Raw genomic sequence first — 17,363 nt, 5'->3', positions numbered from 1 at the left:
CATCTGTTCCTGCTCCCATCAACTTGCGTGGCCTACTCTACTGATCAATATGCTCATTTACTCTGTAAACTTTGCTCTTATCCAAGCAGTAGGCAAGAATTTTGGGAAATGGTGAAACCAATGATTCTTGACATTTAACCTCACAGTCACAAACTTGTAATCCCCATTAAGCCACATTACCAAATACAGGCAACATGAAAACAAATGAAGTGCCATTTACTTCAAATGTTGGCAGAAACAATATCTCATACTTTCTATTTCAATAAATAAGACACTCAATGAGATCTGAAATACATTTGTTAACATTCACAAACAGTATGTACATGAGACAAAGGGTCTGCATGAACAATACTGAACAGAAAACAGTTAACCAATCCAGAAGCATGGTCATAAGCGCTTAAAAGAGGGCTCCGAACCATTCAGAAAAAAGTACGCAAAAAGCTAGTCATTGTTTATCTCTCAGCCTGAATGGTCACACTTTCTTCTCAGACAGCAGACATCTTCTACTCCCCTAAACTAAGAAGCCTAATTTAATTCTTCTCTAGCCTTACTCAAAAAACATCCTCCTTCTTGGCATCTGATTGATCAGGAATCTCTTAAGTTCACATATACAAGGCTTTCTACAACAAAAGAGAAACACTGAGGCATTGCCAGAAATTCCTAAGAATCTTGCAGCCCATCCCATTGGTGCCAATTCTTTAGGAGCTCTTTAATAAAAATTGCAGTCATTGTCAATGTAAGGAGGGAGGGCCCCTACTGTCTCAAACTGGCATCAGGTGGGTCCTTGAACTTGCATCATGCAAGAACAGTCTTTGCCTCTTGGCATTCACTCTTCTTGGTCAGAGGTGAACTGTATGATGACATCATCAGTTACTCCTTTAAGGAGTTATATCCAGCAGTTCCCAACAATGTCTCTACAGAACAACTTGCCTTTCAATTGGGTGGTGTGCGGGTGGATCTTAAAATGGTACAGGGTGTGTGTATTTTATCAGCCTCTGTACAGCTAATTACAGAAAAGACTGACACACGTACATAAAAATGTTGTAGGTTGCTGATCCAAGATCTAAACATGATGCATAATTGCTTACTAGTGCAAAAGTTTACTTCACATTTTTTAAAAAAAAAGAATTGCTCATTATCAAATTAGACCCATTTAGACCCCACCGAGCATTGTACTGCAGAAGCATCCAATTCTTCTCTCCACACATTCGCTACCAATTGAAGGAAATTACTTTGTTCACATTGTTTAATAGAAAAGGTGTTTTATTTTTTAAAAAAACAAACGAGCGCCGAAATGTCCTTAAATCATAAAAGCTAACTTAGTTCAAGAATGCATTTTTCCATTAACATATTGTGAACTTACTAGTTTTACTCAAGGACCACAGAAAACAACACGCTGTCCTTTAATGCATATACACGCAGAAGGCCGACTACCAAGAACATGTCTTTGTATCTCAAACATTCTATCAAACCAGTGTGATTGGAAAAGACATTCATGAAATCTCTTAATAACACAAAACACCAATTGTATGTCTGTTTAAGCACAAAAGAAACACAAAAGTAACCCTTGCCAGCTCTTCTGGCTTTATTTTTAATGAAGTTCAGTGACAAGATATTATTCCAACACCAATCTAAAGCCCAATTGCATCTTTATGGAGTAAACCCTCAACAGTGGAAAAAATGCAACACATCTTGGCATTAAATAAAACTGCCAGGTTGTTACTGCACCACTGTTAAACAGAGGACAACCATGCCAAGCCATGGGGCTTTGAATTTTACATGCTCAGTAACTAGATTATATCATTCATTTTCACTGAAGATTCACCATAAACTCACATCAAAAAATTAGGATAAAATCTTTCTTCAGAACAGAGATCTAAAAATTTCTCCAGCAAAGAATTAAATCCTGTGAAGGCAATGCAGTGCACACCATGTCAAAGACATTTCTAGAGTGCCATTGGTGGAGCTTGGAAGATTTCCACCCATTCAATGTTTATAGTGAAATTGATTGAGCAGAGCTCTCCAATTTCTCTCATGCAGTATCTGCAAAAGCACCACTCATAGTACAGGTCGACCTTCACTAATCCAGCACCATTGGGACCTGTGGAGTGCCGGATTAGTGAAAATGCCAAATTACATAAGGATCACGTTAAGCATTAGCTAACTGCCTCATCATACCTTTAAAATATCATGCAAATCAGTGCAAGTTAGATAATAATGAAACAGAAATATTAAATGAGTACCAAGTGAAATTTTAATAAAATAATATACTGCACAGGCACAGATAAAATAAAGGGTACAGGAAAAGGTAGAGGAATTAACTTATACAGAACAGTTGAGCACTTCTGCTTCTAAAGTGAGACGTTTAATATACCTTCAGGCAAAGTTACATGTCTGCAAGTGTGAGGTTGTCAGGATCATCAACATCTTCATCTTGAAAAATGAGTGAAGCATCAAGAACTGGTGCTGAAACTGGCACAACAGTTTCTTCAAAAACTGTTGATGTTGGTGGCAACACATCTGGGTGAGCAGAAGCAGAAGTTGGAGAAAGGAGGACTTCTATATGTCACCTTTCATGCGACCGCCAGGCAGTCAGGGATTTGGCGCTGGGCTCTTCCCTCTTTACTCGCAGTTACTGAGGGAATCCTTATTAGTTTCTTTTCCTCTGCTTAGTAATATGCTTAAATACAGCGGGTCACCATGTCTGATCTGAGGTCATAGGCAGAAGAGAACAGAGCGTTGGCTGGGCGACGCCAGAGGGCAGAGCATGACTGCCAGCAGGCGGGCGAGAAAGCCAACCGACCCAGCGCATGCCAGCTCCCCCGCTGCAGGCAGGTGAGATGGGCTGGTGCCGGGCGGACACGCCTCACACAAATGATACTAATAAATGCAGGAAAACAAACAGGAATCACCGGTCTGTGTTTATAAGAGTGCACCAACATGTGAACAGATCTAGCGCAACCAAAACAATGTGCAGCAGATTGGTATGGTGGCCCAGGAAATTTGATATCTCCTCTGTACCTACTCCCTAGCACCTTAAACTTGTGTCCTCTTATGACAACCATTTCAGCCCTGGTAAAAAGCCTCTTGACTATCCACATGATCAATGCCTCTCATCATCTTATACACCTCGATCAGGTCACCTCTCATCCTCCTTCGCTCTAAGGAGAAAAGGCAGAGTTCACTCAACTTGTTCTCATAAGGCATGCTCCCTGTTCCAGGCAACATCCTTGTAAATCTTCTCTGCACCTTTTCTATGGCTTCCACATCCTTTCTGCAGTGAGGTGACCAGAACAGAGCACAGTATTCCAAGTGGGGTCTGACCAAGGTCCTATATATCTGCAACATTACCTCGCGGCCTCTAAATTCAATTCCACGATTGAGGAAGGCCAATACACCATATGCCTTCTTAACCACAGAGTCAGCCTGCGCAGCTGCTTTGAGCATCCTATGGATTCAGACCACAAGATCCCTCTGATCCCCCACACTGCCCAGAGTCTTACCATATATTCTGCCATCATACTTGACCTACCAAAATGAACCACTTCACACATCTGGGTTAAACTCCATCTGCCACTTCTCAGCCCAGTTTTGCATAATATCCCTCTGTAACCTCTGACAGCCCTCCACACTATCCACAACACCTCCAACCTTTGTGTCATCAGCAAATTTACTAACCCGTCCCTCCACTTCCTTATCCAGGTCATTTATAAAAATCATGAAGAGCAAGGGTCCCAGAACAGATCCCAGAGCCACACCACTGTTCACCGACGTCCATGCAGAATATGACCCGTCTACAACCACTCTTTGCCTTCTGTGGGTCAGCCAGTTCTGGATCCACAAAGCAATGTCACCTTGGATCCCATTCCTCCTTATTTTCTCAATAAGCCTTGCATGGAGTACCATGTTGGCGAATAGTGTTGGTGTCTTGTACAAGAATCACTAAAGATTCAGCAAACAATTAAGGCGGCAAATGGTATGCTGTCCTTTCTTGTGGGAGTACAGACAGATTGCTCCAATTATATATAGCCCCAGTGAAATCACATCTGGAATGCCTGCCCAGCAAAGGAAGAAAATTTTCAATAGCCCAAATGTACAAAAGTTTCATTAAAAGATTGGATCTCTTTAGCAATTATTTTATGAGAAGTGATAAAACAGGTTGGGGCCGCCCATAAGCTCTAGGAGTTTAGAAAAATGAGTAGTGAGAGAAAATTGTTAAAAGTAAAACAGAAAAGCTTGAAACACTCAGTGGGTCAGTCAGCATCCATGAAAAAGAAAATTTCAAGTTCAGGCCCTTTGTCAAATCTGGATTTTCATAATTCTTAAAAACAAATTGACAGAGTAGGTATTTTGTATTTTTAAGGCTGGGAGGTCCAGTGATTAATCTCTCAAAATAAGGGTGAGTAGCCATTCAGAACAGAGCTGAGAAGTTATTCGTTCTCATGGAATGCAATGAATTATTGGAACACATTGGAAAGGGCAGTAGAATCCAACTTTCTTGCTCTTTTCCATAGATGAGGCCTGAACTGCTGAGTTCCTCCAGCATTTTGTGTGTACTGCTTTGGATTTCCAGCATCTACAGATTTTCTTGTGTTTGCAGAATCCAACTTCCGCAGTACATTCAAAACACCAATTATAAGATTATATTTGATTGGGGGGGGGGTGGAAAAGGAGGGTTATGGAGTTTGTGACTCAGATCAGCCATGATCTTACTGAATGGTGCAGCAGGCACAAAAAAAAGACATGCCTCTGCTCATGCTTAATCTCTCCCACCCACCCCCAGATCTCTTTTGTCCTCACGCCCTCACCTTTTTCTCTGCCTTTGAAAATACTCTCCTTCCTAACTTTTGTTTTAAGAAATTCTTCCAAACTAACCCCAGGCCCTTCAATAGTGCCTAAAGGCTGATTTATACTTGTGCGTATGGGCCACGCCGCAGCCTACACCGTAACCCTGATTTTCTCTTCTGCGTTGCTCTACGCTGTAGTGAGCATGCATTGAGGCGCGCCAAAACACTAGTTGGCGGTGCGGTTTCTATGCCACTGTGTTGAGTTTCTTTGTGAGAGACGTGGACGAGGAAATGCATTTCAAACATTTTCGCATGTCGGTAGGTAGCTTTGACGATTTGGTTCATCTATTTCGTATCGGTGTACGTACAGCATACAAATGTGGTAGAGAAGCAGCAACCAAAATGCGCAGGAGGAAATGTGATGCTACCAAGTGGACCAATCACAGTTGCTGCAGTCTGTAACTTTTCTGGAGAGGTGCACTTTACTGCATAGGGTACACGACATGTACAGTGTAGATGCAACACACAAGTATAAATCAGCCTTAAGTGCAGTCACTGTTGTAATGAAATAATTTTAAACAAAGTAAGATCTTAAGCAAAATGAGGCAATTAGCTAAGTGAATCAGCCACTAATTTTGCTAAGAGAGCAGTAAGCAAAATATTTGACAGATCTTGAATTTCTGAGAAACTACACCTCTGCTATAATGATTCTGAGTCTATGCCAGTTATAACACAGTAATCTTACCCATCACATTGCCCTGCTCTTTCTCCATTGCCCAATTTATTCGAAAGCTATTGATTGATTCGGTTTTTAACCACCTTCACTGGCAGAAAATTTGAGTAAAAAGATTACCCCGCTTCCCCGTTGTATCTACTATTCAATATTTTTCAATCTTTCCCAATGTCTGAACTATCTCCCGTATGAGCTTTAATGTTAAATTCACTCTCAATATTCGTTGCTCCAAATGGAAAAATCACCAATTTCTCCTTTAACCTTAAAGTACAGAGCTCCCAAAGCTCTGCTATTTACAACTTGCATGTTAGCAGATACATTCAATTACACTTGGTCACAGATTAAATCCTGATCTTTACAGACCACAACAGTAGACTCCACTGCAAAACTACCTTTAGGACATCCTAACATTGTTAAAGGCACAATAAAATGGAATTATTTTTCTTACAACCGCTGACACTGCATCAACCTTGCAAAAACATCTCTGAACCACTCAAGATTAAATGTGCTTGTTTAACTCTTTATTAATTCCATATCATGCCAGCCATACTGCCATAAAATACAAGGTTCATTTTCAACAGAGATTACAATATCCATAATCTTCTGCAGGCTCAGTGATTACATTAAATGACACAAGATGGCTTGAAGTTGCTTTCCGTCAAGTAAATGATAACATTAACTTTAGTTTCTCTGCTTTATCCTAGTGTAAGAAAAACCATAAATCAGGCATCATCACTGCCCACTGATGCTAAATAAATTGCCCCGGACATGCACATACATAGACATAGCAAGAGCAGAAAGACAAACTACTCTCCTGCTTTTTGCATTCATATTTAAAATATATACCATCTTGACCAAAAAAAACCTATGCATGTTCCAGAGAACTTCTGGAACTGAATGCAGCAATGCCCTCAATAGTGTCACAAAAAATTAACACACCATAACAAGGAAGCAAGACAGAAAAATTTTACAAGACTTCTCCAAAATAAAGTCACGGACATTGTACATACAATTGCCATAATGGAAAGGTATTAAACAAAATTTTCTAGCTATATTTTAAATGAGAAACATGCCATTTAGACACGCGAGAGATATTCCAGTCATGGCACTAACAGCACTCCTTCCCCACCCTAAGTGCCGACCCACTCTGCAAAACTGTACCATTCAATAGCAGTTAGCACATAGCTGTTCACTTCACTCATGCACAACACTAAAGCTGACCAGTAAAACCCACTTCCTGTTAACCTCTTGTAACAAGATACCCTATTCAAGTCCTTAGTTCCCCAATATATACACTTACAAACAGAGCCAAGAGGAAAGCAGCTGAACTCCATAAGCAAGTTAAAAGCCTAAGAAACAGTTGTCTTTGTCTCATTAGTTAGGCTCTCTGAATTTCCTGTACAGATTGTAATCAGTGTTCTTGCCCTCACTAGAGGCTGCTGTTCACATCCTTGTTAGCTCCGATTTCTTAGATAAGGTCAAATAAATTAAAGCAGTTCATTGATTTGGAAACAGTTTAAGTAGAACAAATATTGTGGTCTTTTACAGTAAACTCAACTAGTACATGGTGAACAGCAGCAGGTTTCTCAATCAAAATCTCACTTACAATCAAGATGCATCAAATACTGAAGCAATTAAAACCTGGAGTTTAGAAAGCTGTATTTCATGATGACAAATTGTGCAAGTAGCGTAAAACAATGATCCAAAACCTTTGAAATGCCATCATCTGAAACCACTGGAAATACACGTGCAGATATTTTAGGCATGATTCTGACAAATTTAATATTTTGCTCGGCATCCATAGCTACAATGATTATCTATAAGAATAGCTTTCTGAAACATACAGTAAAATGCATCATTTGGATCAATCCAAGGATGTGGTGGGAGCAGCCTGCAAGTTTCACAATGCTTCCACATTGCATGCCCACAGCTTACTAATCCTAACATGCCAGTCCTTGTAAAGTGGAGCAGCTAGAAGAAACCTGTGCCACCACGGGGAGAATGTACAAACTCCTCACATGCAGCAGCGGGAAGTGAACACTAATCGCTGGTGCTGTGATGCATTACGCTACCTTCATTCTGCTTAAGCAATTGCTAAGCAAGCTTACTTTGCAGTTATCGCAAGCTTAAACTTTACTCGCAATTACAATTAAGACAACCAAATGGATTCAAGTAAACCAGAAGCAGAGAACACTTGCTGCCATCATAAATAACATTTTTCTTTTTATGGATGAGAGCAGCAGACACAGCATAGCACTGACTAGTGTTTCATGCTCTACTTCACGGAGAGGCCAAACAGCCTCTAATAATACAGGTTGCTTTCAGAAATGCATGCCTGCCTGGCTTTAAACAATTAAGCAATATTGCAACTTTCCAATAACAAGCAAAATAACACAACTACGGTTTAACAATTAAAAATCCAGAATGTATTATCTCTGCCTAACATCAATGTTTAATCAGAACACTGAGGGTGGAGAACAACAAATCAAAAAGACATTCAAAAGAAAACTTCATTGTTCCCACTTCATTCTTTTATCTAGATCCTAGAATTTCAAGAATGTAATCTCCAAGCATCCTGTAATCCAATAAATGTTGGGAATGCACCAAACTCAGCAGGGATTTGAGATCCAAGTGCTGCCAAATGGTATTAAGACAAAAAGCACTAACTGATTTCAACCCAGCCGATGCGAAGATAAGGGCAGCTTAGTCAACTTAGTCAACCAACAGACAATTAAAAAGTTGTTCAAATTAACAGTTTAAATACCATACACCTACACTTCATGTGGAAACAGAACACTCTAGAGAAAAATTATTTGCAGGGCTGGAGGAAGTTAAACGTTTCATACACAGCAGCACATAACCTTGATAACATTCAAGCTTTTAAATTATTAACAAAAGCATCAACTCCTCAAGCATTTCTAGTTGCTTATTTAGTAGCTTGTAAACAGTATTTCTGAAAACATTATGGTTGAAAAAAAATGGTCCTTCAATTAAATCTCATGGAATCAAAATAATGCCAAAAAAATCAAATTCCAGATGGAAGTGCCAGCACCCCCCCCCCCACCCCCCATGTGAGACTTTGTCACCATCTTCCCCAGTTTAGACTAATTTATGTTTATGATAGCTGTCATATAACCTATATTATTTTACATCAGGCAAATCATGACATTTGATTCAACAGAATTATATTCAACTTCTCTTGCATAGTCATGCAACTCCCCTTCAGCTTTTTAAATACCTGTTTTCTTTTTAAAAAAAGTCAAATGAATACAGAAAATACATATCACAGTTGAAAAAGCCATGGCGTACAAGATAAACATTTAGCTCCAGTGCCCAAATCAGACCAATGCATTTTCTATCTTGAAGCTTTAAGTTTCATACTGTGCTAAAATACTCCTCAAAAATCAACGCTGCCAGTATTTAAATATCACAAAGTAAATTTGCACTTACATCCCATTTATTCAATCAGTGCAAGAAGTGCTTAAAACACTGTTAACTTAAGGAAACAAAATTAAAAGATTAAGACACAGTTGAAAAGCAAAGTTAATCTCAAACTGTGACTAGATCACCTGCTGGGTTGGAGAATGCTGAAAGCCCTCCACAGTAAACATCTGTTCTACTTGTACATGACTTGCACAATAACTGCAACTATTAAGATTAACACAGGAGGGCACCCAAGTCAAGCAAACAGCACCGAAGTGTCTAGAAGTATGAATGAGAACACAAAATTAAAAAATACAACTTGATACACTTTTACAACAAATTCCACTCATTTTTAAATCAACACCTCAATGGAACTGGATGCAATAAGGTGACATCTCGATTTAGTTTCTAGCCGCAGTAGGAAAACAGAATAGACTATTCCTCATGAAATCTTCACATGCATGCTGTGTGGAAACTGGAAGCTCCTTGGACTGCAACAAATTGCATATTTGGGGAGGATACTCTTTTCTGCTCCTGTCCCAAAACTAGAAGTACTTCCTTTCTACAACCATTACTTCAATCGCAAAAATTTGAGCAGCAGAACACAAGGTAAATTAACAAACGGTAATGACAATCATTAACAGCCTTAATGTTGTTAATAGGTTCCAAAGCACTTTACATGGGGAAAAATGCTGATATCGTTCCATAAAAAGACAGGACAGATGGTCACAAACATGGGCAGAAGTTTATAAAACCTCCTTAAATAGAGGCAACGACATGTTGCATTCCAGTACATACGTGCCCTCACAGCTAAAGACACAGCTGTCAATGGTGGAAAGGTATGGCTCAAGATGCTAGAATCTGTGTGATATCAGGGGTTGTGGGACTACAAAGATTAGAGATAGGAAGTGGATTTTAAAGGAAAGCCAAAAATTAAAAATAAACAATTCCCTTGCTGGCAACAGCTTGATAGAGATCAGAGTGATGGATGAACAGGACTAACAAGTTTGGATTTTGGTAGCAAAGGTTTTGCTGAACATCTTGGATTTGCTTACCTTCTCTGTTGGTGAAGTTACTCCAGCAGAGATGGTCCATAGCTGCTAGTGGGGTCTAGTCTTCTACTTTAATCAAACGTAGCATTATTCATACGTGAGTGGGTGAAGAGAGGGAGGGTCACGAGCCATTTATCCACAAGATGAGTATCCATCCATATTTAGAGCAAAACTTATGAAAAACACCAGGTCAAAAAAAAAACTATAATTTTAGCACCTTTAATATAGCACTGATAACAGCACTGACCAAGAGTCAAGCTTGGGACTTTCTGGTCAGTATAGTGCAGCTGATGAAACATAGCATGTATTGTGTTAAGGTTGTTTTTGTATTGTCAGTCAGCTAGTTCTGCCAGCTCCTGATGCATGGGCCTCACAGTGAGAGGCAAACAAAGTAAAATCTATCATGGCTATGACTGGCAGGAGAGAAACAGCCTCTCCACCAGTCAGGTTTGATAGTGAACGTAGCTAGTTCATGTGAGGTTGCTACTGTTAGCTCTTATCCAAATAAAAAAAAGATGCACAATTCAATAAGAGTGGCTGTGAATTATTTGATGCAAATAAAACCAATCACAAACCACAGTTACTACATTGCCATTTCTATAATAGCACAAAAATATTATTAACTGTACAGAAAGTCACAAAAGTACAACAAAAACATGCATTTTTTTAATTACTCTTTAAGAATTAAGTTAGGATTAATCAATAAAAAACCAACATTTTAATGTTTTACTCAAAATATTTCAAGTTTCAGAAAAGCTTGAAGGTCAACTGTTGCATACTGTTATTCAACTCAAGGCAATCAGTTACTTTTTAAGTTCAAAACAATTTGGAACCCTCCCTTTGTAGAAACTTACTTTAAAATGTGGCTCAAGTTAATTTTTTAAATAATTAAGAGAACTATTTTCCCTTTTAAAGAAAACATCTGATAGATACTGATCAACCTGGCAGAATACTTCTGAAAAAAGGAATCGAAAACAATGAAACCCCATCCCATCCCCAACTTTTGTTCTAAGGAAAAGTACTACTCACAAAAGATTAACGAAGCGAAAATAAAATTGGATGTTCCTGGTAACCATATCTAATATAAATGTATATCCACCAATAAGCTTTAGTTGGTAAACAGCCTATTTATAGTCATGCTTAACACTACCATGGTGTTAACAGTAAACTAAACAACGCAAAACCCTGCTGCCAAGGTCAATTGCTTGGGAGCCCTAATTGTTAGCTTGACATCAACTTGCCACCCAGCCGGCCTAAGAAGGCAAAGGTTACATCAGCAGTTTCTTGAAGATGTTGGTGCTCTTGCAGAAATCTGCTGTACTGTATGTCATTGAAAGGAAAACAAAGGCATGCACAAGATTTGCCTACTACTCTGCTTCAGCAGAAAACAGGCCTATCAAACTACAATTCCCCATTTTTGTGGGAACAGCTGAATACTAATTCTCCTTCCATATGCAGACAATATTAAAATACAAACTATACATATCCTTTGAAAGAAAATCTTTTGCACACTCTTTTGGGAATTGTCAGTTGTAACAATTTATAGGCTCTGCATTGACCAATTCATTTTATAGACCATTCTGTGTACATCTCCATGGCAATTAGGGGTTGAAATATACATAGGAAGCTATTGGGATTGGTTTGGAGCTTAAAGATCATTCATGTCACACATCAAAAAAAAGACATGAACAAGCATAACTATAGGCCTTTAATAACTGCAGCAATCCATGCATCTTTCCTCATTAGAGATCCACAAGCTGACTCATACAGATTACTGATGTCTCTTTTTTATAATTAAAAATTTCCAGAATGGAAAATGGAGAAAACTTATCTGTTCTTAGAAGGCACTACCAGCCAGTTCAGCCTTGAATGAAAGCAAAGAAATGCATGTTGATAACAAAACCTTCTGCCTTTTTTTCCTTCCCCCCTCACCCATAGATGTTTCACAGCCCACTAGTGTTTTTGAACACAATTTATTTTATATTCAAGACAACACGACATTAAGCTTAAGCTAAAGTGCAAATCTTTTAGATAGTTATTGCCACTAGAAATCTCAAAACCTCCAATCTTTCAAGAAAAGTTTTAAATTTTACGTTTGCAAGAATCTCTTTACTGGTTGGCTACATAGAGAACAACACAGGTTGAATTATCTACAATCAATATTTTAACTCCACTCAGAAGTCAGAAATTGTATCAATAGCAACAACTTTCAATCCAGTATAATACTTCACATTTCATTGAGCAAGATAAAAATGGAATAATCTAGAAATCAGTTCATTTAGCAGATTGATAACATGCCACCATATTTAGAAAGTCTACGAAAGTCAAGTTTCTATGCTCTTTGCATCTTCTAATTGTATTAATGCAGCAGAGAGAGAATTTGTAAATATTCTCTTATTTAGGTTTGAAGGGGGAGAAAAGTATCAGTGTTGAGTTTTGTATTTTTGGCAGCCGACTTCATTTGTTCCTAAGTCAGCAATGTCCATTACTCCCCATATGATTCTGAACAAAGTCAATGATGCTTTTCCTATTTGTTCACATTTTCAGTAATCCTCTGGCATGAAGACTCCTCTAATGTTGATGCAACTAGAAGCTAAACCATACATCATAAAATAAAAAGAATTAAAATAGGACAAAGTCACTATCCATCCTGGTAACTGAAACTGTTAATCACTGTCCAGGTGAGAGAAGAGAAGGGATACACTACTGCACTGGTTTCCTGGGTGTATTGATTACAAATACAAATCTAGAGAAACCACACACAAAAAGAAATTTGATAACAAAAAGTGATCACCAATAAGTATTCCTGCCTGTGCAAATTTTCAGTCCATATTGAAGGGAATAAGAGCTTTAATATTTCAATTTTTGTTATTCTCTTTCCTAAAAGGGAAAAAAAGATGCCTTGCTTACTATATACTGTACCTCCTAATATACAGAGCAAATAAATAGTTTAGAAGGTCATAATATTTTAAACCCATCCTTAAAATTTTTCCCAAAAACCTATCGCTACCTCAACTATAGTATGACCAAATGTTAAATTGGTCATAAAAATATTTATGTATTGTTCAACAGTGCACTCTAACATCTCTTTAATACTAAAGGCAGTAAGATATTTTTAAAAAATGACAAATTCACTAGAAATTTCTAATTTCAGAAACAAATGCATGCTGGGTATAAATAGACGTGTGATGTACAAAAAGCATAGCATTTTGAGCTCAGAAGCCCAGGGATAGAGAAAAAAATCCCCTTCCTATTGTGAGCAGCAGATTAGTCTCAATTACCTTACACACCTCAAATTTTCAAACACTACCATAAATATAGAGATATTTCAACACAAATCCATTTATTCTAGTATTTGCACATTCAACTGTAACAACTTATCCAACAAAATTTCTGGGAGACATGAGGTTTGATGTGTTGGACAATAGCTTTTGTTCCAAATTATATTTGTTTAAAACACAGATCACAATGAACTAAATAAAACAAACAGCTTTAATAATGATCCACTACTGAATAGTTAGTTACAGAGCAGGATTTTCTCTTCTTCACTTGGTTTTATGTGGTAGCAAAATATTCTCTTGAATAAATGAATTACAGAATTTAATTCCGTTTACACACAATTGATTAATAACATTTAAGTGATTCTAGCAAATACCCATTTGAAAGAAATTTATCTTTAAAAAATCCCACAACATATTCAACCCACTGAAAAATACTGCACCCTAGTCTGAATGTTTATCTACCTCCCTCCCACTTCATCCTGCATAGAACAATGTTACTTTAAAACACAAAAACAAACTTCATATGGCCCTCCTTTAATTTCCCAATAATACAAATATTGTTACATTGGTTATTTTTAAAACTACTGTAGTTAGTGCATTCACTTCAACTGATGCACTTTCTTCCAAAGGATAACGATGCAGCTTTAAAGTACTTATCACAATGGCAATGATTAACATTTTGTAAATTAGAAAACAATTCACAAATGTACCACACTAAGAATGTAAATGGTCATAATTCATACTTTTGGCTTGTAATGTGCATAACTACAGACCAGCACAAATCAATATTCATCAGACATGTATGCTTTATTTACACTCAAGTCTTCCAAAGTTAAACAATGAATTCCATATGTAGTATATGCCAAGCACATATCAAGAGCATAAATGGGACTGACATCTAAAAAGTAGCTGAAGATTCATTAAGCACAATTCCAGAAAACTTAACACTTTCAAAAGCAGATAATCCAATGCAGCACTCAGATGCTGTCAAAACTGAGTGTTATGCTGCTAATCTCAAATTAGACATCTGCACTGTTATTTTCATTTTGCACTTTTCATTTTCATCCTTGACAGTTAACAAATAATAATTAGTATACAAAACAGAAGCAAAGTTGTAATACAATATTAACAGTTTTGCTCCATTTATGTTTTAGGTTCATTGAACAAATGATCATGTTCTGTGAAGGTATAAATAAGACAGCATTAAGTTCTGTCAATGCACTTACTAGTGACAGCTTTACCCTCACATCTATAAAGAAAGTATAATCACAAATTGGAGAAAAACATTTTAATTGTGGATTTAGCACGATCTCCAAATAAAGTTGTATTTGATTTTAAAAAATCAAATTTCTTACACGTGTGTGCGTGGGGTGGTGGGGCTAAGTATACAAACAACAAGACTGAAAGGAATGACCACTTAAACCACAACTCATACAAGGCTCCCACTTCCTTAACAATATCCCTCTCCTCCTCAAAAGTATTGTGTACACCAGTGGTGCCCCCTCCATATAGTGGGAGAAGGGACGCGGCTCCTGTCTTTAAAGCTAGTGTGCAGTAAGCTTCTTTGTGACAGAGAAGTCCAGGAGGTTTTCAAGTTTTTTTTGTGTGTATATAACACACACACACACCCCCCTTCCATCCCCCCACCTGAACATAAGATGCAAAGCAATGGAGAAGTTACAGAATGGTTCTTCAGAGCACATTAACATTCAAAATGCTTCTTTAAGGGATTTGCCACTGCAAACAATGGGTGGGCCACGGGATAGTTAAGCATTTGGACAATAACAAATGTTTGGAGGTGGGGGGGTGGAGGAGAAGGAAGAAAGAGTTCCACCACCAGCAACTGTTGTGTAAGTTACAATTTACTTTTACAAGCAAACTGATTAAAAAGTGTGTTAGTGAGTCTGGCCATCCTTGGCTCTTGCTCACAACAGCAATTAACTGCAATACTAATGGGCTCCAGCTGTATTACATTAGAGAGATATAAATAAACCCCTTTACAGAGGGGAAAATAGGGGCAAATGTGGCAATATTTTACAGCTGATGAATTTGTCAGGAAAAATATTCCTTGTGCAAAAGCTTTTGGGAACAATATTATGGATACAACACTTCACCACCAAGAGTCCTGCCATTGAGATAATTAACAGTAAACGTGGCTGAGAGGTTTAATGCTAGGATATGTACAAATGCAAAAGTGCTCCACGTGCTCCGAATTAGACCCCCATCAATCATTTATAATGCAACGCATTTTAAAACAATCTGCAGTTACAATTCTGAAAATACTAATTTATAAAGATTAAAACTTGTATGGACGATAAAAGGCACAAGAACCGCCACCCACACTTAGGTATGGGAAGTGTATACAATAAAGTAGTGCGTGTGCGCTTTTGGAATAATTTTTGATATTAATTCAGGCTGATTTCACACCAATCCAATAGAATCGATCACTTTGTTGTGAACATCTTATAAAAAAAGGTCTTACAGTGTTATGAATTAAAGTTTAAATATCGCACCATGTAAATCCAGATTGGTAACCAGACTGGAGGTAGCGCAGGTCTCATTATTTTAACGGTTAACATTTAACCGGGACATCCATTGCAATTTCAACTGCAACTTCTGTGACATTTTTTAAAACAGAACAAATGCGTCCATTGAGTGGCTGTAGGAAGTCGGAAATCAAAGATGGCTGTAGGTCACGGCTCGGAGTCCAGGGTGATCGCGATCTCGCCCTATCCCTCAGCGCGCACACACATACACAAACATACAAAGCTACAGCCACCTTTGGTATGAAATGCAACGAAACGCTGAAGAGCGCCAGAGTGAATCAGGGAAGCAGGAAAGTTTTTTTTAAGTTTGCGAAACACTATTTTTAAAACGAAACACAGCCATTTACAACTTTTATTGCAAACAAATTTGAAGAGTACAATCGTGTTAACCTTTTCCTTTGAACAAGTTTCAACATCAACTGGTCGCCAACCCCAGGAAGCCTAAATTACTACATAAATAAGGCGAATAAAGAGAGAGAGGGGAAAATGAAATTTGAAACATAATTGTGACAAGATAAGATAGGATCTTCTTTGTGTTACATGTTGTAACTATTTATACCTACCTCGATCAATAGGAGTGAGTCACGCTAAGCGTGCGCACCAGACTCGACCAATAATTGGGTCAAACACCCCCAAAAATAATCCTTTTACAGTAAAACTAATCCCAGCGATCACACACAGAGAAAACGGAGTTCAATCTCATTTATGTACACAGAATGAGTGGGGTGTTATTGGAATTTTATTCGAGGAGTTTTCAATCGGTCAGTGGTCAGAGCCCGGGTCCTGCTCCCTCCGGCCATGGCAAGGGCACAAGCAATGGTCATTTTTTCCTTCCTCCCCCTCGCTCTCTCTCTCTCTCTCTCTCTCTTCCCCCTCTTCATCTTAACTTTAGCCTTTGAAACGGAATTCATAAACTTTTTTTCCATCTCACTCTATTTCATCCCAGGGTTGCCCATGAGAGAGATAAACCTAAGAAATTAATCCGATGCTTCTGATATTTGCTGCTTTCACATCTGATAACCAGTTCAAAGGGACATTAGGATCTGAGCGAACGCGGAGCGGACCCGCACTCCCATGAATGAGAAAACATACACACGATTTTTTTCCCCTTTATAATCTGTTGATTAATCAAATAAACTATGAAATATGAAGTGGAAGGTCTTTTATTTGCACCCCCCACCAGGCACTCACCGTTTCCAACTATTAGCTGTTCATCCGAGTTGATGTGCTGGGGTTTCGCCTGCTTGCGACGCGACATGGTAGATGCATCAGTAACAAATACAAAAAAAATCAAACAAATTCTTGGAGTTGCCAAATTGCTCCATTAAGTGGAGTGCGCATGTGTCATGGTAATTATGATTATCAATAATGCATTGCGATTTATCATAGGCTCCTGACAGCTGATTGGCTTGGATCCAAGTGCTCTCAGATTATTCAAATTAAAGGGAGCGCGCAATCGCGCACGCGCCTGGGGCAGTGCACTCTGGGGACTGTAGTGCTGGGTGAGCGCAGCTGCCTCTCGCTCCTCCTCAAATTAGCAA

General features: G+C 38.3%; 1 protein-coding gene across 4 annotated transcripts in view; it reads right to left on the bottom strand.

The window, feature by feature from the left end:
• Nucleotides 1–17,146, bottom strand: part of sall4 (spalt-like transcription factor 4) — a 49,001-nt gene extending 31,855 nt beyond the window's left edge. Inside the window, exon 1 of one of the 4 annotated variants that reach the window (XM_059980481.1) lies at nt 17,014–17,146. In XM_059980481.1, coding sequence (XP_059836464.1) covers nt 17,014–17,080 — 67 coding nt within the window. In that variant the 5' untranslated portion in view covers nt 17,081–17,146. Of the gene's footprint in view, nt 1–8,829; nt 8,911–8,970; nt 9,076–9,998; nt 10,108–17,013 lie in introns of those variants that run through there. The other 3 variants (XM_059980483.1, XM_059980484.1, XM_059980482.1) reach the window with 3 other exon arrangements.
• Nucleotides 17,147–17,363: the final 217 nt, after the last annotated feature.

Source organism: Hypanus sabinus, chromosome 9 (genome assembly GCF_030144855.1).
Source record: "Hypanus sabinus isolate sHypSab1 chromosome 9, sHypSab1.hap1, whole genome shotgun sequence".
NCBI lineage: Eukaryota > Metazoa > Chordata > Chondrichthyes > Myliobatiformes > Dasyatidae > Hypanus > Hypanus sabinus.
The sequence above is the reverse complement of the archived record's forward strand: the minus strand, read 5'-3'. Positions and strand labels throughout refer to the sequence as shown.